Source organism: Corvus brachyrhynchos, unplaced genomic scaffold (genome assembly GCF_000691975.1).
Source record: "Corvus brachyrhynchos isolate BGI_N302 unplaced genomic scaffold, ASM69197v1 scaffold162, whole genome shotgun sequence".
NCBI classification, from domain to species: Eukaryota; Metazoa; Chordata; class Aves; order Passeriformes; family Corvidae; genus Corvus; species Corvus brachyrhynchos.
Window position 1 is genome coordinate 7,265,515 of NW_008236696.1, and position 24,430 is coordinate 7,289,944.

The window sequence follows — 24,430 nt, forward strand, 5'->3', positions numbered from 1 at the left end:
CTTCTTGCTGAGTTAAATGAATTAACCAAGGGGCAAAACTCGAAGTTCAGCTAAAAAAGAAAACTATTACAGCTGGGGGGAACAAGACAACTCCAAAGCTTACAGCCCTTGTGGGTAGACAGAAACTCACCCTCACGTTGCTTTTCCTTAATTGTCTCATTCTCTGAGCCCACAAATACCTGCATATGTGGACTTTAACTTGAACATGAAGTTCTGCTGTGTTCAACAGTACTGTTTCTCAGTGAAATGTGATCTGCAGCCTTACAGGGTATGGCTGTTAAAACTGTGCTGCTTCCCTGAACCTAAAGGGCGTAGATGTGGCACGGTGTGCGTGCTGGAATAGCTCATCCCAGTGAAAATGGCACAGACTCTTCTCCCTCCCTCCCCCCAGTATACAAGCCAGATTGTTTTTCAGGTGTGATTCTGTGTGTGTTTGCAAATTACTGACGTGCACCGATTTCTCCTGTTCTGCTTCTGTGGTGTGTTGTTCACCAAAGGGGGCATAGGGCTGTTTGGGATGGCTGGGATGGAAGGGATGCTCTGTTAAAGTGGGCAGAGCAGTCAAGTTTTTAAGCTTGAAATGTAGTGGTATGATTCGAGTTGGTCATTTAATGGTGGGTTTTTTTGAGAGGGAGAGAGTAGTTATGGGGGTTGGTTTTGTTTTGTTTTTTCTCCTCCCCAGCTGGTTGAAATGGAGTGTTTTCCTTAGGCTTTCCTTATGTACTTAGGTGATGTTGGAAGCTGTCCAGGCAACTGCTGGGGTTATCTAACTACTTAACATGAAATACCTGTGCAGGACAATTGTGTGTGTCACTCATGGGGTTTTGATTTTTATTCTTCTTGGAAGAAGAATGTTTTTTTTTTCTTTATTAGTCTTGAATATAGTTCCTTAAAATTACTGTGGTTATACATATTGCACAGCCCTGTAGATCTCAAACAGATTCCCTTCTCAATAATACAGGAGAAAATATGCAGGAATGTTTGTGCTCCCTGCTTACAGGTGGGACTGAGCTGAGCAGAGGCTGTTTGGTTGTGCAGCAGGGCTAATATCCAGGACAGGAGTTGACGGATTCCAGGGCTTCTTTTAGTCCTGTGCCTTCCATTGCGCTGGGAACCTATTATACCACTGGGATGGGAAATAGCCTCCTCTCTTCCTGGAAAAAGAAATGACCCAGCAGTAGGATTGCTCAAATCAGATAGGTTTCCAGGCACTATACTAGAACAAATCAATCTTGGTAACTGTTGATATCTTTGGTTCAACCGAAGTTATTTGTTCCCTCACTTTTCACGTTGAGTATACGGTGCACATTATCATTTTATCTGAGGGTTTCCAAGTGCTTGGTGGATTCAGCTGCACAGTAGCTCTGGGGAAAAACCTCTGCGAAATAGAGCCACAGGATTTGTTTCCATTTTAGAACTGGAGGGAGTGTGGCCAAGCTGGTGTTGAAATTACTGTGCACATCTTCCCCTCACGGCTTGGAGGGGACCAGAGGAGTGTCCAAACTGAGTTTGTTCCTCATGAAGAAATTTTTCAGTCTCTTTCTCCTTCTTTTTTTTTTTGTTTGATTTGTTTTTTGGTTGGTTTTTTTGTTTGAAGCTTTTTATGTGAGAAAACAGACTAGAGAGGCAAACCAAATCACAGCTTTCATTGAGATGAGTGAGTTGAGATATGTCTGCTTCAGCCCTGATCTTAGCTGAGGGCCATGGGTGGAGCCTTTTATTTCTTGGCACTGCTCTGTCATGGCACAAGCAGAGCGCTGACATGGGGTATTGTATCAGCTGCCTTCTGAGCAGCTGGCAGTCAGCAATATCTTGGTTAATAATTGTGATAGAAGCACTTCTGTTGAGCTTAAGGGACTTATTTCCACCTACTAAAATCCTTTGTTAGGAAGGTTTGAAAACTTAGGTGGATATAAATCATTCTGGATACATTCAAGGTGTCTGTCATCTGATTTGGACAGGCATCAAGCACTCTGGGAAACATTTATCTTGTTGCTTTTATGATAGCTGTTCCCTAACAGGAATCTGAATATTTCTATGGGCCAGCACTGAAATATTGCTGTAAGTTGCTTACTAGTCCTCCAAGTGTTAGCCCTAGTGCATCACTGTGGTGCAGCTAAGGACAAAGCACAGAATTTCCAAAGTGCTGTGCAAATCTTCTTGTTGCTAATAACCATCATAGTTTATTGGTTTCATCATTTCATATCTTTGGAGAATTAGCACCAGGTGTTTTGCAAGGCTTTTGAGTAGCTGGACACTGTTCTTGGGCTGTGTAGATCCAGTGGTGAAAATTAAAATGCAGTCAGTAGGTGTGCATGGCAAAGATGCTCGTTCTTTTGGAATTAGGGAGAAGGGTTTCGATGGGGGTGGAGGCTTCTAGGTGTTCTACACCTGAAGATGGTAACTTCTTGTCTATTTTCTCAAGTGGAGAAACTCTCAAAACGCTCCGAAATGTTGGTAACTGGGTAGTTAATAGCTGGAGCTGTGTATTTTAGGGGATTTTTGGTGTGGAAGTCCCCTTGAGAGCTTTTCATGACTTGCATTAGTTACTTCCTTTCAAACGGAGGGTCTTTTTGCAGATCTTTCTCATAACCTTATTAATTAACACAATGGGCTTAAATCCGGAGAGCTAGGGGTGGGTTTTTGCTGCAAGGCAGGGTGAGAAGGGCCCAAGTTTGGGTGGGCTGGGGCGTCTTCCCCGCGCTCCAGCTCTGCCGTGCTGGAGCATTTGCATTGCCCTCTGGTGGCAAGTGCCCCGGAGCCGCTGGCTACAGGCTCTGCTGTACCTTCTTCCCCGTGTTCCCGGGGGAGATGGCACCCTCCCGGCAGCAAACCGTGCTTAAACCATCTTCCGTTTTCAGTCTGGTTTTAATTCAGCAAACCCCTCCAGTAAAACCGTGTTTCTCCTAATCCAGAAGCATGAGTTAGCATGAAAACCTGAAAGTGAAGCTGATGGGATGTAGGAAGTGAAACTGATAGTTCAAGATGCATCATTGAAATGATGCTCTGAAATACATAGTCTAAGATCTAATTGTAGCTCTCTAATTATTTGCAGTTAAACTTGCCTGAAGGTTTTTGTAATGCTTCAGTGATACTAATAGTTTCAGAAGCTTGGTGGAGGGAACAAAATAGCAAACAAAAGCTCTGAAAATTAGATCATCTGTTCTTTCAGCTTTGCATGCAATTCATTTCTTTCCACCAAATAGCTTTCTCTTTATATGAGGAATCGGTGGTCGGGCTACATTCTGCAGTCATTTAAAATGACCCCACAGCAAAATATGAGCATGTGTTAAATTCTGGGCTCCCAACCTGCCAAGAATTAATTTCTGGATTAAATGCTGTTGTGTTCCTTTCTGTGAATGGTGAAAGGAAGCAGTGTGTGTGCAAACACACGCCCTGCAGCCCCCTCCTGAGGGGCAATACCTTGCAGACAGTCTGCAGCCTCTTTGTTCTCGCCATCCCCAGCGCTGCTGGGGCCAAGGGGGTGAATTCCTGCGTGTGCCTTCCCCGGGCCTGCTGCCCCTCTAATTGTCCTGTTGTCAAAAGGCGTGTGCCTCCCGAAGTCTTATCTGATTCCTCCAAAACCGTGCAAGCAGCTCAGATGTTGACCCCTTGAGCGCAAACAACTCCGCGCCTGCCTTGGGGCATAGCTTCGAGACGGGGCTTAGTGCTCGTGTGTGCAAACCCGGTGGCTTTGTCACCGCGATGGAGCACCTGCCTGGGGAGGGGACCCAGGGGCCGGAGAAGGTGAAAGGCTGGTGGGACTCGAAGCGGCAGAAGGGGAGTCCAACAGCTGCTTGTGTCAGCATGAGGATAAGTGCAAGGAGATTAATAGTTATTTAAAGAGCAAATGGGGACACGGCATTCGGCTGTGGCATGTGAGTGTATAAATGCAGTGGAATGGCTGCTCCGCTGATAACATTTAGACAGATGGCCCCTGGACTGAAAGGAATGAAAAGGATCTTGGAATATCTTAAGGATATCTTACATTTTAATGGGACACTTATTTTATTATTTTTGGTTAATTGGCTCCCAGGCAGCACCTTCAGCATTTCCAGGCTGTGCTGTCTTGTTAACACTGGCTGCTTGTTTGGCCATCTTTCCCCATTAGCTTGAGTGGCCTGGGATTAGAGGAGTAGTTTTTAAGTGAAAGCTGAAACACTATTGTTTTGCTGTCTGTATGTCTGAGCTGGTGTAGGAGACTGTTTTCATCACAGCTGTCTTCTCATCATTTACTGGTTAGGGAGTGTGTCTGATGGTAATCTCCATGAGGAATGAAACAATTGAGTGATATTCTACATTTTTGAGAAGTCTTCAGGTCTTACTAGGTTAATCTGGGGCGGGAGGGTTGTTTTTTGATGAAATGCAAAATTATTGAGCAGGTAAGAGACTCTTCCTGGTACAGTATGTCAGAATTCTGGCTCTTTCCATATGGAATTAGCCTCAAGGGAAGACATGTACCAAAAGTCCGTTAAATAGGTCTTGATTGAGTGAATAGCCTGCAGGAGATGAGACATAACTGTCATCTGTGTTGCCAAAGCTGCAATCTCCTTTTGGAAGAGAAGAACCAGTCTGGATCTCTCTCTCCCCCATCGACTATTGAGCTTTGAGTCCAATCACAGATACAAGCTCTCCCATCTAACAGGGGTGCTGGACACTTAAACATCCACACTGCTCTGGAGGGGGAAACTGAGGCAGGGAGGGCAAATGACTAACCTGAGTCACTGGTTCACCCAGGATTAGGACTCAATATGTAATTGCTTTTATTACTCTGCTGCCTGCAGGCCTCAGACAAAGGAGGCCCATTAAGTGCAGGGCTTTTTACGTGGTGAGGAGCAATCCCTGCCCTGCAGACCTTGCTGCCTGCAGTAGGGTGAGGGTGGAGGGGGAGGAGAGGTGCCTTGCCCAAGGACACAGCAAATCGCTGACAGCGCAAGGGAGGGAACCAGCTCTCCCTTCTCTCTGCAGCCTATCCCAGCTTCCAAAATGAAGTTCTCTGTGCTGCTCCCCCCTGCCCAGACCTTCACAGCACAGCTTCTAGTAGCAAGTTGATGCATCTCTGGAAGGGCCCGCTCGCCTCACTGAAGATCCCAGAGCACCAGCGTCACCTTGAGTGTTTAATGAAAAGCCCAGAAAATACTAACCTCTTCTAGTGAAACAGAAACCTAAGGAAGAACTGCGGTGGCTGGTTTTAACTTCTCTACTTCCATTCTGGAAGTACAGCTGAGAGTGTGAAGTCTTTGGGTATATGGAAGTCACTTCATCCTTGCAAAGGGACCATCTTGTTTCCCTCTGTCTGAAATGACTGGTAAAGCTGGGTGTTAAATGGCTTGTCCAAAGTTCCCAGGTGAGCTCAGCAGCTAGGTTGTGCCCTTCCCTTTCAGGCCTTTGGAGGAGTGCTACTCAAAGGGCTGCTGGAGTTCCCACTATTGAGAAAGCTTTTTTTTTTATGGATCTTGTGGTTGGTGTTCTGATTCGGGGAGCCTTTGCTCAGTGGCTGATAAGAAGAAGAATAACTGTTGGAAAAATGAGGGCAGCTGTGAGCAGACTAGCTGAGATACTGACAGATAGGTGAGCTTGGTGGCTCTGGGTGGGATTGGAGATACAGATGTTGAGGGACATGAGCTGCTTGGAGCCTTGGATGAGAGGAAGAGCTTGAGTCCCTTCTGCTGTGTCAGCAGCTAACAGCAGAACCAGGTGCCTTTATTGCCTCATGTTCCTGGCTGAGCCCAGAGCTGTTGGGAATGGGTAGCACAAACCTTTGGATGCTGCTTGCCCTGAGCTGGGCACAGTTTCGTGCCCTTTGGACATACACAAGGATGGGGCTGTGCACCCAGTGTACCTGACTGAATCCCACTTGCCTGCTGCCCTGTCACTCTGGCCAGTGCCACATCTTTTGGAGGATTAAAAACGTGTGGCAGTTGTGTAACTCTTTCTCCAGAATACTTCCTCAGTTTCCAAGTGATAGTAGTTCAGAATTTTAAAATCAGATAGACTTGTCTTGGTGGATTTTCCTCAAGCAGAACTTGTCTCCTGCTTTTTTGAACTTAGGCTTTTAGCATTGTGACATTTTGTGGCAAAAAAAAATCCATGTTTATTTGTGGGTTTTGTGAAGAATCACTCTGTGTGTGTTTAAGCCAAAATTCTGCTCAAGCTGTTTGCTTGTTCCCGAACACCTCTTTTAAGAGAACATGAAAATTAATTTTGTATTTGCTCTTTTTCCATGTAATCTAGGAATTCATCCCCTTTTATCATACTGAGTTCCACCTTTTCAGTTTTTTTTCCAGGCTAAAAAGTTGTCACCCACTGCTATGTTACAGGATGGCATTAAAAGGATTTGCTTACTCTTGTCACCTTCCTCTAAACTGTGTTCCCCTCTCATCTCTTTGAGGTGGGAGACCATGGCTACGCATTGAATTTAGGGTATTAGATGTGTTTTTTCTGTTAACCTCTCCTTAATCTAACCTTTGCCTTTTCTTTATTCTCAGAGGTTTTCGGTTTTGATGTCTTCAGTTGTTTCATATATTGTTTGTACTTGAAGGCTACTTACGTGCTAAGTAGCTACTACTAGTTAAGTGCAGTTAACTACACGTAACTGTACAATTGATACTTCTTAAGCATGAGAAGAAGCCTTCCATGCTGTCACTTTCCAGCCTACTTGATGAGAACTTTAATTCTCTGCCACCGTGTGTGACTGGTCACTGGGAGTTGAATGTATGGTGCAGATAGGCTTGTGGCTCCTAACCATTTTGCCAGTGAGTCACATTTCAGCACAGTTACTACCTGGGTTAGAGGAGCTAATGTCACCCCGTGTAGTGGGGTCAGATCCATCGCCTTTGTGTAGAGCATGAGACTGTTGAAGACGGTGTAGCCTCGTACAGGTTAGAGCCAGTTGCACTGTAGTTCTGAACCTGCTGATTTTTATCAGCTTACAGCAGTACCTCTGAAAAGGTCTGACTGGGTGTTGCTAGGCATAGCGAGCCTGTCTCCTCGGGATGGCTTTCTGCCCTGCAAATCACCTCCTGGTGATGCACAGGCTCTTCTCCCAGCTCTGCTGTTGATCCACCGTGTGTCTGTGAGAAGCTGTACTCCTTTCTGTTTCAGTCACCAGTGTAAAGAGGGGGATATCCTTTGCATATCTCCCTCCTGGTGTGACACGTACGGTGGTGCTGAGATGATGCTGTGCATCCTCTGTGGTGGAGGCCATGCTGTGTCTGGCCAGCCTGTGCTGGTGCTTCTCCTCTAACATTCCTGTGCATCTCCTCCTTGCCTGCAGCCGCAGTACACGAACCTGGGGCTCCTGAACAGCATGGACCAGCAGATCCAGAATGGCTCTTCTTCCACCAGCCCTTACAACACGGAGCACGCGCAGAACAGCGTCACGGCCCCCTCGCCCTACGCCCAGCCCAGCTCCACTTTTGATGCCCTCTCTCCCTCCCCAGCCATCCCTTCCAACACAGACTACCCAGGACCTCACAGCTTCGATGTATCATTTCAACAGTCCAGCACAGCAAAGTCAGCAACATGGACGGTAAGGACATGGCTCCTTTTGCTCCTTCGCTGGCTTTGGTCCCCCTGCCCCTAGTGACATTATTCATGTGATACATACCCAGGCTTGTGCAAGAACAAAGTGACCTGAGTCCTCTGCAGAGTGTGATGTGTCACACAGAAGGGAGAGATTTATCTTGGTTGCTCTGAGAGGGTGTGGTGGGAATTTAACCCTCAGTAATATCACTAAATCCCAGGGGACTAAAAATGCCTTGCAAAAAATCAATCACCTAAAGACTGTGCATGATGAAAGAGTGGCTCTCCTTTTGGGCCTAACAGGAGCTCTGGAGTAAAACCTGAGGTGGGCATTAGCATTGCCTCAGTGCTTGCCTTGGCTTTCTTCAACATCCGTGGGTTTGTATGAGGTTTGGCATGCAGGGCTGTGCCAGCAGGATGGAGGTGGTGCTCCCTGCTCAGACCCATGGAGTGTGAGGCTGTCATTTTCTCTGTGTCCTTCTCCTCTTGCAGCTGGTATGGGACCCCCAGTGTGTCACCAGCTCGGGTCAGCCCTGTGTGTTATTTGGGGTTTTGTTGAAGGGGGTGGGGTTGTTCTGTTATGGGGCTTTGTTGTTGGTTTGTTGTTTTGGTTTTTTTATTTAACACTTTGCTGACAGAACACTACTTTTCTTACCAAAAAATGCAGAAGCTTGAAACCTGAAGCCCAGCTCTTGATTTTTGGTGGTGCTGGCTTGATTGTTCTCAGGACACAGCACTGCTGGAGCTGTAAGCCCAGCTGTTGTGGTTTAGGGCTCTAGAATAGAGATGTTTACAATGGAGAATATTGCTATCTTAAAGATGTTCAATATTTGCCTTCCTCTCCTGCAGGCACTTGGAGTAGGTGCAGTGAATAATATCCTGCCCCACGCTACCTGAATAAAAGCAAGGACTTAATTTTTAAATTTTTTTTTTAAGCAAAAAAAGATCAACTTTCTACCAAAAGCTAAGAGCATTAAAATAGTGTGGGGTTTTGTATTTTTCGTCTTAATCTGAGGAACTACTTTGATCTCAGATACAATCTAGCTGCATATGCAACTAAAAAACAAACTCCAGCTACTGCTGCCAGCAAAGCAGCAGAGCCCTTGTGCTCTCTTCTGGAAAAAGATGCCATATAACAACAGATCACTATAAGGTTACATCCCTTGTATTTTAAAAGTCTCTTCTGCTAAAATTTGTCTAGAACTGACATTAATAACTTCTTTCAGAAAATGGTGTTAAATGAGGTTAAAATGTGATAGGTTCAGTCACAACCAAATTTTCATTTCTTTATGCATAAAAGGGTGAGGTATTTTTAAGTGAGGTTGAAATCGCATTTTTTACTCATCAGCCTGGGGAGTGATGATCTGCTGTAGTTCACACATGTTTTCATGTCCTTGTTTCTCCAATTACACTACACACTATATTTATTTTCAATTCCCTTTAGGTAAGGAAACTGTTGGTCAGTTCTGCTTTGCATTTCTCAGGGCAAGAAAATGCTGGCTTGGATTTTTGCAAGCTGTTCTGGAGAGGGTCCTTTGAAGGAGATATGAAAAGATGTTCTCTTTTGATACGTATGGTACAAAGAATTATCTAATGCAGCTGCAAGGAGCCAGAGTGTTTGATGCTGTCCTTTCAACTACGAAAAGCAGTCTTTTGAAATGAGGTTTGAATGTATGTAGTAGGCTGTTCCAGCAGAGATGAAGGCAGGAAAGCTCCTAGCAAGCTTAAATGAGATGCTTCACCTCATTGATAGTGGCTTTTTGGGGTAGAAGTAAGGGCTGAATTTTAATGTGGATCTAGGTAGTGGTCAAAGCTCAGATTACATGCTGACTTTGAAAAAAAGAAATAAAATTACTATTTGGTGACTACAGTCATCAGGTGTGTGCAGCCTGGGGAAAGGCATGTTTAGCCTTCCCTTCTTTTCCTTTGCCCTGATGTGGACCTGCAGATGAAGGTGTATTCCCCGTATATGTTGCAGTCTGTTCAGGTCTAAGTCCATGTATTTTACTGAAGGAATGAGCTCTTAAACAGCTCTCTGATCAGGGAGGAGGGAGCATGGTCCAGGTGTCCCTGCACTGAGCCAAGTGACCCATATTTAGCTGCCTGTGCAGGAGCTGGCAGTGTGCTATGTGTTCACAGTGGATTATGACAGTCCTGTGGTGCTGGCTGGGGACCTTCAATCAATACGCCTTGCAAAGTAGAGCACCTATCCATCTTCAGAGCTCTGCCCTTCTGCTAATTAATCCACCAACTCATTTCACATGAGCTCTTGAGCAGTTGGTAATCTGTGTTCGACAGCTTTATCAGTGGGGTGGGTGGGGAAGGACGTGAAGGCTCTCCTTCCCACTGTCATCCTGAGAAGTGTGGAAACACGCATGAAATGTTGATGAAAGGAGGAGTGATTGCCCCATCCTCTCAGCAAGAGCAAGTTCTTGGAGTTGCCCCCCCCGTCATGTGACTTCATACACTTTGATTAATGCCTGTCGTCTTTTTTAATGATGGATTAGGAACTTACCCAACTGGAAGAGTTTCTTCCACTGTAGTGACCTATTAAAAGTTTAATTACTTGATGGCCTCACCCTTATTAAGAGTCCAAAACTTGAAAGCCTTGTTTCTTAGTTTGTTTGGTTTAGTGTTCTATTTTTTTTCCTGTTTTCCCTCTTGCAGTTCCCCAGGTAACAGTATTAAGTAAGGAAATCCAATGTGTTGCACTTTCCTCCTTTTTGGAGGGGATGAGCCAGTCTGACCTACCTTGTCATGCTGGGAAGGGTTGGTGGTGCCTGGCAGGGGATCTGCTGTCCTGGCTGACAGTGTGCTTCACCAGAGCTCCTCTGAGCTTCTGGGCTGAGTCATGTCAGATTAGGTCATGGGAGCAAAGCCGGTGAGCTGGGTAAGAGGAATGGGTAATTTCTCCAAAGAGCAAGAGCTGCTTTCATGGAGTGATTGGAGACCTGTGAAGGTGCTTCAGATTTCTAAGCCACTTTGTGCATTTAGATCCCAAGGTGACTTCTGTTGGAGGTGGGGGAAAGCAGAGAGCGTCCTTGCTGGTTACGTAAATTCTATGTCTCTGAAAACAGCCCTGGGATCATTTTTTCTCTTAAAATGATTTTTTGTTTTACTCCTCCAAATTTTGCAGTGAGGGAGGTTTATTGTCCTAGGACAGTGGACACCCTTTGCAAAATCAGCAGTATTTGTGTAGTGTAGGCTGGGAGGGAGAGATGAGTGTGACAGCTTCTCTGCTCAGGTTTGTGATGGGCCCCTAATTAAAGGGGGGGGGAAAAGAATAAAAAGGCCAAAATTACAAAGAGAAACATTAGCTGATGCTAGGTGACAGGGTGATTCCATATGTATGAGCAGTTTACTTTGAAAATAGTGCAAATTTTCTCTCTGAAGTCTTCCATGACCTTAAGTAGGAATTCCAGTAAAACATGCTGTCTAATCAGGTTAGGTCTCATTTGTATGCAATGTTGATCTAATTAATGATGACAAATTGAGATTGGATTGCAGAGGACTTTATAAGCATCCTTGATTATTTTTTTAATTAATTACCTCAGAATGCAAGTAAGAATATAAGCAGGTTAATCAGTCTTTTCAGAAGGAAAGTCTTTAACAATTGAAACTCTATTGAAGTGTTTAAAAACAAAAGCCTTTATAGTCTAAATTGAACAAAGTTTCTCACATGCACACTCAAACAATAAAACCTTCTTGAAAACCATGCTGCAAAGGAACAAGCACTTATTGTTTGTAATGCTGAGATAGAGAGTAGGTTGTTGAGGTTGAGGGAGAAGCCCTCTGAGTTGGATGAAGTCAGAACTTAAGCAGAATAGCATCTCGTTTATTTATGTGGGAGAATTCTTGTATACCCATGCACTGCAGTATCTCCTCCTGTTTCTGCAGCAGAAGCAAACAAGGCATTTCAAAAGTGTGCCACCTCAGATTTTTTTTGTTTGTGGAAGTTGCATGCCGACCTTCCCCACCCACTCGGAGCACAAATAAATAAAGAAACAACTGCACTCCCTTTTCCCCCTGAAATATATTTGGCAATCACCTGCCACTAGCAGAACCTGTTACATGGGGGAAAACATGATTGCAGTAGGAAAGTAAAAATTAAAATTGTATGTCAAGGTAAGTAAAAGTGAACATTACTGCCAAATGCAAGCTATCAAAAAATTAATCTCATCCACCCATCCCCAAAAGCAAGATACCACCTTATAAGTCATGAGACTCTTTTTTAAAAGACAAACAGGTTCTTCTTACTCTCTCCCAGGTTTTTGAGCCTTTAGGGTGCATCTACTAAATATTTTAAAGCTTTTCTTGATAGTCACAAGAAGGCAGAAATTGCTTTAACTTTTTAAATGAAAACTGAAATTTATTTGCAAATTTTTGATTCTGCTGAAGAAAGACACCCAGCCCTGCAAGACTTGCATAATTCAGGTGTTGGCAATACCTGAGTTTAGCAGTTTTTTCTCATGCCCTGCAGTAGGTTGGAGCTGAGCTGGGTTGGTCCTTGCAGGATTTGTTATGAAACCTGGAGCTCTTCAAAGCTGCAATCCATGTTCCAGGCAGGCTCACTGGTTTTCCTGTTCTCAGTAAACTCAGCTGTGCCTACAACCATCAAAAAATGCTCAGATTTCAGACTCTCTTTGCTAGAAAAGCTGGATAATAGTGTGTGCAACATGCATGAAAGCAACTAAATGGATTGTGCTGGCTGGGATTAGTGAATTTGGAAAAGCTGCATCTTAAGGAAGCTGAAAAGAATGCACTTAAATTAGTCCACACAAGCAATAACGGGTTTTTGTGGTTGAGAGAACAGATTCCTTGGCTGGGATATCTCAGTATTTCTATTTCAGATTGATTAATTCCATTTTTATTTTAAATACATTCTGTGTTCTGACCCATGTAGTAAATTTGGGACATTTTAGTCTCTATAAAATGACTGTGCATAAGCATAGTGAAGCAGTGAGAGGGCAATTAGATGTGTACATTGCCTTGACTCAACAGTTCCTAATTATATATTCGGTGTTCTCTTAATCTGTTCAAATAGTGCATCATTTCAGTAACTCTGGTCATGTCCGGTATGTCCCAACTGCTGATTATCTCTCAGTATCATAAGTGAAAACTTTTTTAAGGCCTGGTGGCTCTCTCAGTGAATATACATGTAAGACTGTGCTGAGTGCTCCTGTGAAGTCTTAGCTTTGTGATTCCTTGGTGGTGTGTTGCTCAGTATAATTTGAGCTTTCCAGTTTCACCCTTTAACGTTGTATTTAAAGCTGTCAGGAGAGAGGGATTGGATGTGGCCTTGTTACAGGATTAGGGGTTTTCTTATCCTCAGAGGCTCCTAGTCAGTAATGGTGTAGGCTTTTCCTGTTTGCACAGGGCAGTTGAGAAGGGTCCCTGTAAGAGATTCATTTGTGCAGAGCATTTGCAGCCCTCCGTGGGGAGACAAACTGGTCACCTGTGGGCCACTCTGGTAGTGAATGTCTTCAGCCCAGCTGGTTCTTCAGTGAAGTTTATTTCACTGGTGATAGCCCCCACTTGTTAAGGCAGAGGGGAGAAGCAAGCTGGAAGGAGAAGGCAGTGGAGGAGGAGATGGGGTTGCAGTGTGGGATGCAGGCGCTGCAGGCTGTTGCAGTGCTGTGAGCTGATCCTTCATGAGGCAGATCAGCAGCGCTGTGGTGCTTGGCCATTTGTCTCAGGTGAAAAGTGGCTCAGATTTGGCTTCCTTAAGCCCTCAGCAGCTGTGCCTGCCTCAAGAGGCTGCTTCCAGCATGCATGTGCTCTTGGCACCGGGCAGGTGGGGAGGCAGGGCAGATGTCAATTGCCACCATTGCCCTTGTGCAGGGAGAGGTGGTGATTGTGTTTTCTTGCTCGGGGAGCTTCTGAGGTGTGTTTCCCTCTGTGGGACATTACAGGGCCTAACACCACGGCTGTTGAGGCATAAGTAACTTGTCCTAGGTCATCTACCTGGAAAGAGAGGAGCCAGGGTTACTGTCTTTGAAGGAGGTGCCTTTCTCACGGCAGGGAGGTGTTTTCAAGCTCACAAAGCTGGGAAGAACCAGTTCACCTGTGAGAACCAGCCAGGAGGGGACTGCTGGCTTCTGTTTGGGTTTTTATGCTTGAGTAAAATGAGATCTGAGTGCATTAGGTTCCCATTAGAATGTAATTGTGCTTTTTCCCCATAATATCTTTGTCATGTATATTTTGTTTTTATTACCAGTTATCATCTTCTGTTACTCCTTACAAGCAGCTGTACAGACCTGTGGAGCAGTTTCTAGAAAATGTCTTGTGATGTGAGCTGTCTTTCTTTCTTTTCCCCCGTTTTTATGTCCCTGATTGTTTTGTAAATCCTACCAAGGCAGTATGGCCTCTCTGTATGAGCAGGAGTTTTGCTCTATGCTCTGTTAGACCAGTGCCCTCTGTGGTGACAGGACTGAACTTTGGTGCAGGACTGTGCTGCAAGGGACAGTCTGTACCCCGTGCAACTAGTGATACCCAGGAAGGATGAGAAGGGAAGTTATTTACTTACAGTATGATCTGGTGTTTGTCAGCACTGTGAGCTGAAAATTTGGGTCTCCTGCTTTGAGTGTGTATTCTGATCTTCAAACAGCACAGTCAGTGTAGGGCACCCAGGATGCTGGGAGAAAGCAGGCATCAGATGGTGTGGATGACCCTCTCTCTCCACTAGGATTTAGCCTCTTGGCTGCAATGTTTGTGGCTGATTCCCTCCCACTGTCACTGTAGATGAGTTAGACCTCACTACAGGTCTTCCAGGATCTGCAAGTGAAAAATCATGAGGCATTAGAACATAGGATGGGGGAAGGGGGTGTGTCCCCCACTGGGGCAGCAGATCCCTCTGCTGATTTGTACAAGCAATTTCTACTTTTACTGGCATTGCAATTTTTTTTTTTTCTTCAGAAAATTTGTTTTAAGGTTTTAGCTGTTTTTGAAGGAAAACTCAGAGGGGAAAAATTTGAGTGCAAGAAACTTTTTTTGGTTTTTAAGGAGACCTTTTTTTTGTCTATGTGGAGAGGAAAAAGTGTTCATTAAACATAATTTCCATCACTGCAACTTGCACAAGAAAAGTCCCACCTACTTTCATGAGAAAGGAATAAAGAGAATCATAATCCTGGATTAGGTATCTTTCACTACACATATATAAAAACAACACCGTGTGAAAAGGGGGAAAATATATATGTGTACATACACACACCAAACATACCAAGGTGCCTCCAGCAGTATTACCAAAGGAATTAACTTTACAAGAAACAGCCACAGCCTGGAAAGAAGCCATTTTTCAAATAAAAGCTGAATGAGACTTGTGGTTTCTGAGAACTGTGAGAAGGAAGGGTTAAAAAAACATTTACAGATAAGAATAGCTGATGTTGGGAGATGAGTGAACATCTTGAAGTGGGGGAGGGTCACTATTTAAATCAGCTTTTTTTTTTTCCCTTCTCTTAGTTAAAAATTGGCTTCTAGTAAGAACAACATGTAGGATTAATGTAGTACTTTAAATCTTCAAAGTGCTGCACAAATATTACTTCCCTAATCAGCAAACACCTTTGCTTGGTAGGCAAATGAGGTGTGGAGTCGCCATTTTAGAGAAGGGAAACCAAGGCGCCAGAAGTGCCGAAGTTTCCGAACCAGCAGTTTTTTGGAGTGGAATTTTTTTATTTTTTTATGCTTCGGTTTGTTGGTTTTTTTTGTTGTTGCATTCAGCACGGGGACTGCCTCTGGACTGGCATGTAAAAGCTGCTGAGCTCTTCTGGATTTCACAAGTGCTAGGCATGCAAAGCAGCCTGGCAGAGCTGAGAGGCATCGGCAAAGTTGCCTCCTTACCTTTCCAAAGGTTACGGCTGCTGGCCCAGAAGGGAGGCAGCAGCTCCAGGGCAAGGAGGGTTTCCTAATACGTTGCCAGTTTCCCCCATACCATTGATCTTTATAACTTTAACCGCATCTACTGAGCACTGTTAGAAGATATTTCAACCCTACAAAAAAAAACTTGTGCAAAAACTATTTGAGTGGCTGCTGAATAAGTTGCTTTTGGGTAAATTTTTTCAGGAAGGCTGGTGCAATAGGTATTGCTCACCATGTAGACAAAGACCGCCCTTGGAGATGATCATTCCTTTCTTTAGGTCAGCTGAAATACCACGTTTGTCATAGATATTATGTCCCTGCCAACTCAGTACAGAGCAGTTAGGAGGTGTGCTGAAGCAAGAATAATTCTCTGTGTGTTGCATTGGTGGTGCTCCGTATGCTGAGGGTTTAGCTGCAGTGCTTGGCAGACCATGTTGTACTGGGAAGAAATTCCTACTTTGTTTTAAAAAGAAATGTCCTGGGTAGGAATGGCTTCTATATAGAAAGAGCATGAACTTTATTATGCAATGGAAGTCTTTTCATGAGGTTTTGCTATGTGCAGGTGTGTCAGATTTGTTATTGTAAACGCAGCAGGATAGGTACCCAGGTAAGAGCTTAGATCCTCTCGCAAATAGACCTGAGTGTTGATATAAATGGTACTGTTTCCAGTTGTTCAAGATAACATTTAAAACATTGCTGGAGCCACAGGAGAAGAGTGCTACTTCTCCCTCATTTGTTTTATTTATTTTTTAGATCTATTCTGTGAGAATGTTTTCTTAACAGAGGAGAATATTACTTGTCTGATAAGGAGTTTATGATCTGCTGATACATGTTAGCTGCTGAAGTCCATCTAAATTCAGCTTTGTGGAAAGGTGAAAAATGTGCTAGAGGAAACAGCACCTGAAGGCTGACCTGGCTTTCCTAAACAAATGAGATGGGACTTGGGTCTACATTTTGTGGCCCTGTTGTTTTCCCCATTAGCCATGATGGCTATGCTGCCTTGGGGCTCTCCTCCCTGCATGTTTTGTGCCCTGGGGTGCACCATGCTCTCCTCCTGGAGAGTGCAGCCACGCTGCCGAGAGATGCCCTGCTGAGGAGCAGCATTGCCTGCGTTTGGCTCCCAGCCCATCCTTGGAGCTGCTCCTGCCCTGTGATTTAGATGTGATCTGGGTAACATTGTGCAAGTTACTCCCTCTGCCTCCTTTCAACGGAGCCACCCTCAAATATGGGACTGTGTTGTGGCAATCCCATGCTGTAAAACACTTAGACCCCTGATGTGAAATGCCTGAGGGGGGCAACTGGATACTGCTGCTTGCTGTGGGTGCCCTATCACTTGCCTTAGCTTTCAGGCCTCTTATTTTGATTTGTTTACAGGACATCAGAGTCTTTCTACAAACTAACTGGTGAGGCAACCAAAATGTGTCTTCAGGCTAAAACTTGAAGCCTGAATGCTGCTTGGGTTATTGCTTCCCCTGCTTGATATATTGAGCTTTACCAGCATTGGGCCTACCAGGTGTGAAAATTACTGACACACAGGCCATTTAGGGGCTATGGCTAGAGGGAAAGCCTGCCCCTGTTCTGTAGGCAGAGCACAGTGCTATACCAATGCTATGTTAGTTGTGGTGCCGAGCCTCAACAAACTCACCCTGCTGCTTGTCAGGGCACATTAGCTCAACTGTGCGAGCTGTGGCTGGGAGCTGCCTCCCTCCTGACCTTACAGTGGGAGAAAAATGAGCCCAGGTTTGCTATCAGACCTTCACCTAGAGCTCTTTGGACCCCCCCCGTTAAAGGGCAGGGCTGGAAGGGATTCCCATGGGGAAGGGATGGGAGCGGTGCCACTGGGCTTGGTGCCCTGCCTGAAGGGTGTTTGCAGAGCCAGCAGCGGGGCAGGCAGTGCCTCCGCTCTGTCTGCGTTTGAGCATCAGCATCGCCATAGGTGAAAGAGTCTTCCCATGAGATGTTTGTCCAGTGTCTGAGCACTGAATGATCCCTCTTCATTAATCAGCAGGGTGGTGGCTGGTTTTGCAATGAGTTCCTTGTCTCCCATCTCTTCTCCTGCAAACCTCTCATACAACTCATTCTTAGTCATTTTTTCTTGACCCATCCTTGGTGAGTACTTGTAGGTGTATGAGCAAACGGGGCTTAAACAGAAAAATGTCTGTGCACTTCTAGATATCCTACTAAAACCTCTTATGGTACTGGTGCTCACAAAGAAAGTGGTGAGGCCCTAGGAAAATCTTCAGAAGTGTTATCATTAGTTCTGTAAGGTTAGACAAGAGACAAAGCATGTGGAGTGATTGCTTTGCAATCAGTTTCCATAAGGAATTCATAAATTTAACCTTTGTTTGGCATTCCCTTTGTGTGCTGACTTCTCTGATGAGTCATTTTTGCCCATTTCCTTTGCCATGCCTCTCAGAAGGGCTGCAGAGGTTGGAGTCTGTCTTTCTGGGCTTGTTTTTCAGCAGACTGATCTGTGCAAGATAAAGATGGGGAGAGCTGGGTTGTGCTGATGCTGCTGGTGTTCCTGTGCTGCTGGAGGGAGCACTGCAGCACAGGAAGAGCTGCTACATGGGTGAGACAAGTTTCCAGGATGAATTTGCAGGGACACGTGCTGGAAGAAAACCGTTTCCATGCTGCATGTCTGGTGTCAAGAGAACAAAAATGCTCTGATGCCGTTAGTCACCCTGCTGATCTCAATCTGTTTAATGGCGCTGTTTTGTTTCAATACACTGATACTTTGATGTGTGGTTTGCAGCTTATTTCAGGGAAGCTTCCAAAACACAAAATTCATGGGGCTTTTCTGTTAAGTGAGGCAGCTTGGTAGCATTTAAACGTTGATAAATCACCTAGCCAAGATTGATTCTGTTAGTGATTGGGAGTGACTCAGTCATGACTTCTTACCTCTCCACCGCGCAGATCAGAGCTGTTGGCAACCCCCTTGCCTCTGAAAGTGGAGCTCATGGGGTGCTTGCCCCTTACACTGGACACCTGGGATGGCACTGTGTCTGCAGTGTGGCCCCAGTGTGACCTGCTTGCTGGGGAAGTCAGCGTTTCTCTGCTCCCTGGAGGAGCAGAACTGAGCACACAGGCAGGTGCTGACTGCCAGGGAGTGGTGCATGATGGCCAGGTATTCCTGCATGCTGGGGGCTCAGGGCAGTGCTGCCTTCAGCCTGCCCAGCATGGCTCAGCAAGGGTGTAGCAGTTCAGTCAGCTTTTTAAAATGTTTTTCTTTTTTTTTTTTTTTTCCTCCTTTTTCCACTGGCCATACCAATCTGATTACACCTTCGAGGGATCATCTGCCCATAAAGCTTAATTAAGGAGCTCATCTGACTCGTCACTGACTCACCTGCCACTGTATGAGCTCATGTCTGACTTGTCCTAGGAAGATAGTGAAATATGTCAGGCTTCTCTGAAATATAGCAGGTTTTTGTTTTATTGCATCCCTGACTTTGCTGTTGGCTCCTGCAGAGGTGAGCAGAAAGATACTGCCCCAACTTGGTTACTTTTATCTAAACTTAGTTGCTCGCCTCTTTGTGCCTTGAAAAACCAGATGGGGTTTTGCTTGCACAGCTGTAGGTATGTTAGAGTTAATAAAAAAAATATTAAAAATTAAATAACCTTTGAGTTTTTGCTTCAGGCAAACTAAGTGAAATGATGTGTTTTGGAGATGAATGCTCTTGCAGGAGGCAAGATGTAGCTTGCAGGAGAACATCTGCAACCAATCCATTCTGTATGAGATGGGGCCAAGACTTGTTTGTATCTCAGTACCTGTTCAAACATGTTATAGCATAGCAAAAAGAGGTTTTGAATGCATTGAGGAAGGGTGGGTAAGAAGGAAAAGAGACATCAAGCTGAATGTTTGCTTAATAGCTTTGATTTCTTCATTAAACTTTCAAGCACTTTAATAATCTGATTAGCTGCTTTCAGAGCACTGTAGAATATATTTTTTTTTCTTTCTTAAAAGAGAGAATTCTACTCATCTTGGTGCTGTGAGATGAGCTTGCTTTGTGACCTAGAGCAAATCTACTTACTATTTGCTACTTTTCTGTACTCACCCTGAGGACTGTCAGTGGAAGGATGTTCTGTAATACACTGATCAAAGACAGTGCAGAGATTCAGTTACCAGGCTGGCTGCCTGGACCCCGGAATGCAGCTTCCCTGTCCAAAGCTCCTCGTGAGCTACTCCTGTCCTCTTTGCCCTGTAGGAACTGAACGTAGCATGAATATCTTGCAACTGCAGCTTGCAGAGTCATTTGCCTGCCTTTAATTGTGCACTTGAAATGCCTCTTTCGGAAGGCCCGTGGCAGTGGAGAACAGTTACATGACTCAGGAGTGGCTGGAGTGCTGAGGTTGGCATTAGACCGGCAGTAGTTCTCATGCTGAGGTTCTCCTATCATTGCACTGATGGTTCTCATCATCACGTTGAGCTCTGCATTGTTTTGGGTTTTGGTTTTTTTTTTTTTTGTAAGACAACCCTGGAGATATACATGCAGCCACATTTCTGGTTTGCATATGTAACTACTGTGGGTATTGAAGGTACAGACTGTGTGTGACTGGGTTTGTTGTCAGTGGAGCATAGCAACTGTTACTCAGATCCTTTTGCTTGTCTAATGGACTGAATTCCTTGCTGAGGAGATGAGGGGGACTGATTTGGGCTGAGTAAGGTGGGCAGTGTGAACACAGTGCCTCTAAAATCCTTTCAGAGGAAAGGGGCATGCATTCCAAGTGCTCTATTCTATGTAGAGCTGGGGTTGTAATACTACCTGGGTAGTATTTTGCTAGTGCTTAAAAGCAGTAGTCTGTTGAGGCTTTTTCTCCCCTTTTCTCAAACCAAATCCTGCTGTGACTTCATCAAAAGCGCTTGTGTAAGCGGGGCAGCCCTGGTCATATGCTGATCTTTGTCAAGACCTCAACACAGAAGTAAATTAAGGAACTGCAAGATCCACAAATGCCTGTCCTCTGCCTTTGATGTCGACAGGGCTCTTCCACTGTGCATTTGTTCTTCAGAGGGAGGTTATTCTTACTCCCATGTCTTCATGCCTTTGTCAAATCCCTGATGACTTGGTGCTGCTGTTCACATATGTTTCCTGACCAGGTACCAGGAACGCCTCCTACAGCTTGTCCACCCTTGGCAGTTAAACACACATGTGAGGCACAGCCTTGGGCTCCATGCAGCATTGCGTGAACATGCAGGCTGTGCCTAGAAAGAGATGTGCTGTCTGTGTAGTGCTGCAGCAATGGGCAGGGTCGTTGGCTCTGGCATATTGCAGCTGGAATGTGATGGTTTGGGGGCTGTGCAGAGATGGCTTGGCTTGTTACACATGGGGTCAGCATGTGGCCAGCCAGCAGTCCCTGTAGGTGCACCATGACCATGCCTTGAGCAGGAGCACTGTTTGCTTTTGCCTGCCCTGCAAGACTCATCCTGACCTGGAGAGACAGTCAGGCTTCTGTTCAGATGCAGATTATACCTCACTCCAACGTACTTAGGGCTTTAGACAAAGAAGAATTTTGGAGGCCCTCTTGTCCTTCGTTGAGTTTGCTCTTGCTGGGACTGCATGAAGAACCTGATAAGTATTTCAGGCTGCCCAAATGGGTCTCTGTCCTGATGCTCTGGTGGCTCATGAAATCTTCCATTTCTTCATTGAGAGCTGGGTTGCTGTGACACTTTTGAGAAATAGCAGGGCTCATCTCCTTTGGAGAGAGTTTTCAAAGTGATTGACTTACTGGGGTTCTGTTTGCTTGCTTAGGAGCTCCCATCCTAAAATCACTGAGAAAGATGGCCAAAGCCACTAATGGCACTCTCTTAGCCAAGCATTGGCTTAACACTCCAGTTTTATCCCTGTCCTATGCATTGTCTTATTTGCAGAAACCTCTGTTGGCTATTCCTCTGAATTGGGTGATGTAGTTATGCCTCCCAGCCCACTACTGCAATGGGAAAAGGGGTCCCTCTTGCTTCTGCAAGGACTTTTCAAGAAGCTTGCTCCTTGGAGACGCACACATCAGCCTGTGTGGGAATGTTGTGTTTTGTATTTTTCCCCTTGGCTACACAAGCAGCTAAAACCTGTAACCTACAGGAGATGGAAGCTTCATGCAGAAAATTAGCTTAGGTTGGTGGAAGAGTTGAGATTGCATTTTTCTTGGCTAATTAAAGGATTAAAGGTGCAGAGATTTAGAGCGAACTGTCAGTGTGCTACAGAAGAGAGCCTTTGATGGTTGAATCCAACTTGAGATTAAACAAATTGCATTTAAATAAGAAATACATGGCAACAGTTACAGTCTGGCTGGGCCTCTATTCTTTGCTGTCCTTTAGGGTCAGATAGATGGTGTGCTGTGGCTAGGGCTTCTCCTCCCTCAACAGCTTTCTTCTTCCCAAGTAACTCCCTCTGGAGTGTTTCAATCTGTTGCCTCCACACTTTGTAAAAATGGGGGTTTTTCCCTTCGAACCCAGTGCTTTGTGCAAAGGAGCTTTGCACTCTACCTTACACGATAATGAGCTGCTGTCCGTCATAGCAGTAGTATGGTCGCATCCCTGTGGTGTTTTGTAGTATCTCTGATCCTGTTTAGGGTTTTTCTGCATCTGGTGTTTTGCTGTCTGCAGCTGGAGAGCTAAATATTTACTCCCCTGTAAACTCTTTTCTGTTGTTCAGTTGAGAAGCTGGTGGATAGAAAGAGTCAATTGTTTATTGGTGTCTTCTCTACATAGTGGCTGATAAAATTCTAGAGAGGCAGTGAACTTCTGCAGGTTCCAAATCCTTGATTTCTTTGGTACCAATTGATTGTCTTCAATGGGCTACACTTGCAAATGGCTTGCTAGTGTTAGTCCCAGCCCTTCTCCTGCCTTTTCATTTGGAGAGCATTACATTCAGAGCTGCTGAGGAAATGCTTTTAAGTGTTACCCTTGATAGCATTTGCAGTGGTGCAGGTGCATGAGATTCATGGTAGCTATCTCAGAACAAATCTTGCTTTCTGCCAGGGAAGGAATTCATTGCACAGCATCGTGCAGGGCAACAGCCTGTTCTGCCCATGGAGACTTTGCACCTTTCTCTGATGCACCACATATGAGCTGTAAGGAAAATGGGAGTGCCAGAGTGTGAGCGAGTAACTTCTGATGTTGCAACTCTCTTGTTTTGTTCCATTTTGTTTTACTACTTTTTAGTGAGGTAGGGGCTTGCCTTTAGTTACCAGCCACCTATATAAGATCATGAGGGGGTTTTGTTTCCTTTTTTGTTGTTGTTGTGAAGATAGAGAAAATCATAAAATTGAAACTATTAAAAAATCTGCTGGGATTCCATAATCACTCAAAAGCATGGCATTACTTACTAATTGGGTGTGGTTAGTTGGGAAATCTGACTTCAAAATTATGTTTCCCAGGGAACTATTCCTGTTCTCATTGTTAGCCAGTAACAAAGACTGCTTTTTGGTTGGGAAAGCAGTCTTGCTTTGAATGGGCTAGGTCTTCTCACAAAGCATCTGTTGCTTGGGGTCTTCAGAGCTTGCAGTTTGCAAATGAAACAGTGCAGAGCAGTGAGGTCTGCAGGGACAAAGGGCTGTTCAGTGTTTTCCTTGGAAAGCCATCTTCAGGTTGTGGTTGCAAGGATTTGCATCTAAATCCACATTCGTTCCTGTTATGTTTCCAGTTAGATCATGCAGATGACATTATTATCTTTGCTACCAAGTGAAATAAATAAATTTCTAGGTATTGAGAGACTTGATGTAATCTATTTCTAATAATTTATAGATCTGTTACTATGTCATGGAGTATTTGGGCAGTCATTCCTTTTGAGTTTACCTAGCGGGCTTTTGTAGATCTGCCTGTGAAGTGCATCCAGGTCCATGCAAGCTTGCTTTATGTACTTGTGCTTTCTTGCTGAAATTTCAAAGCAGCCTAAAAACCAGAGATCTAGACTATACTGTGTTCAAGCCTTCCATTTTTTCTGTGACATGTTACTGCACAATTCCCTTTGGTTTGTATGTCCACTGGGACGTGGTTTTGCACTCTGCTCTTAGGGGACAGAAGATGCAAAATCAAAGATTTGTTATTTCTCTGAGGGGTAGGAAGGACTGCTGCTAACATTTTCTGAACTCATTGCAAGCCTTCCTCCCTTTCTAAATGCAGTTCTGTGGAACAGCTTTCTTCCCTTTTCTGAAGTTGTACAGCTGCAGGGAGTGTGAGAAAAAATGGAGGAGTACCCCAAACCTGGATGGGATTGTTGATCTTCCTAGCAGAGGAGATGCCACAGCATTGACCTCACTGGCTGGCTGGGGGCGAGGCCCTGTGTTTTTGAGCAGGGAATGTCCTGATGGCTGCAGCAGCTGCTCTGCTATGTTCCTCAGCATGGAACTTGATGAATTGTTTCCCACGGTACGTAGGAAAATCAAGGTCTCGGTTCAGTAAGGCACTTGAGTGAGTGCATAACCTCTAGCACGTGAATATTCCCAGTGAAATCTCTTGGGTTCTGTTGGAGTCAGCAAGGCTGCTCCCAAGCTTAAAGGTAGGCATCTGCTTAAACACCTTGCTGAATCATGTCTTGACTTTGAAAGTAGGCTCGGGAGAAACCACATGAGTTGACTCAAGGACTGTGCTTAGCTAGGTCATTGAGGATGGAAGGAGAGGGCTGAGAAGGAGGAGGATCTGGGTAAAATACAGGTCCCAGAACCCTGCAAATGCTGGTGATTGTGTTCTTGTCTGACTTTCTCGCCATACATCCCCAAAGCTTAATTTTATGAATAAAAGGTTTAAAGGTTTGATTTAGTCACTATTCATCCTAAGTATTCTGGAGCTGCTGTCAGGCTTGATTGATATAACTTAGATCTGAGTTTCTGCATCTCTGTGGTCTCAGTTGAACTATGACTTGCTCAGTTAGGTGTAATTTTTGTTTTTCCTAATCCTTATGTTTTCACTGTGACTCAGAACTAGAGTGTGACCTCGTTGGGTCAGTAATTCCAAAAAACAGAGGGATGTTTGCAGAAATTGTTTGGTTCAGTCTGGATTCTCTGTCCTCTAGGAGGAGGAGAGGGCTCTTTTTTGGTGGTCTCCATACAGAGGAAGAGC

The 24,430-nt window shown here is 44.8% G+C and overlaps 1 protein-coding gene across 8 annotated transcripts in view; it reads left to right on the top strand.

The window, feature by feature from the left end:
• The window catches only part of TP63 (tumor protein p63), a 101,639-nt gene that overhangs the window by 44,202 nt on the left and 33,007 nt on the right, over positions 1 to 24,430 (top strand). For 7 of the 8 annotated variants that reach the window (XM_008644566.2, XM_017727042.1, XM_017727045.1 and 4 more), the window contains one exon: positions 7,277 to 7,531. The exons of the other annotated variant lie outside the window; for it this stretch is intronic. In XM_008644566.2, coding sequence (XP_008642788.1) covers positions 7,277 to 7,531 — 255 coding nt within the window. The remainder of the gene's footprint in view (positions 1 to 7,276; positions 7,532 to 24,430) is intronic. 8 annotated transcript variants of the gene reach the window in all.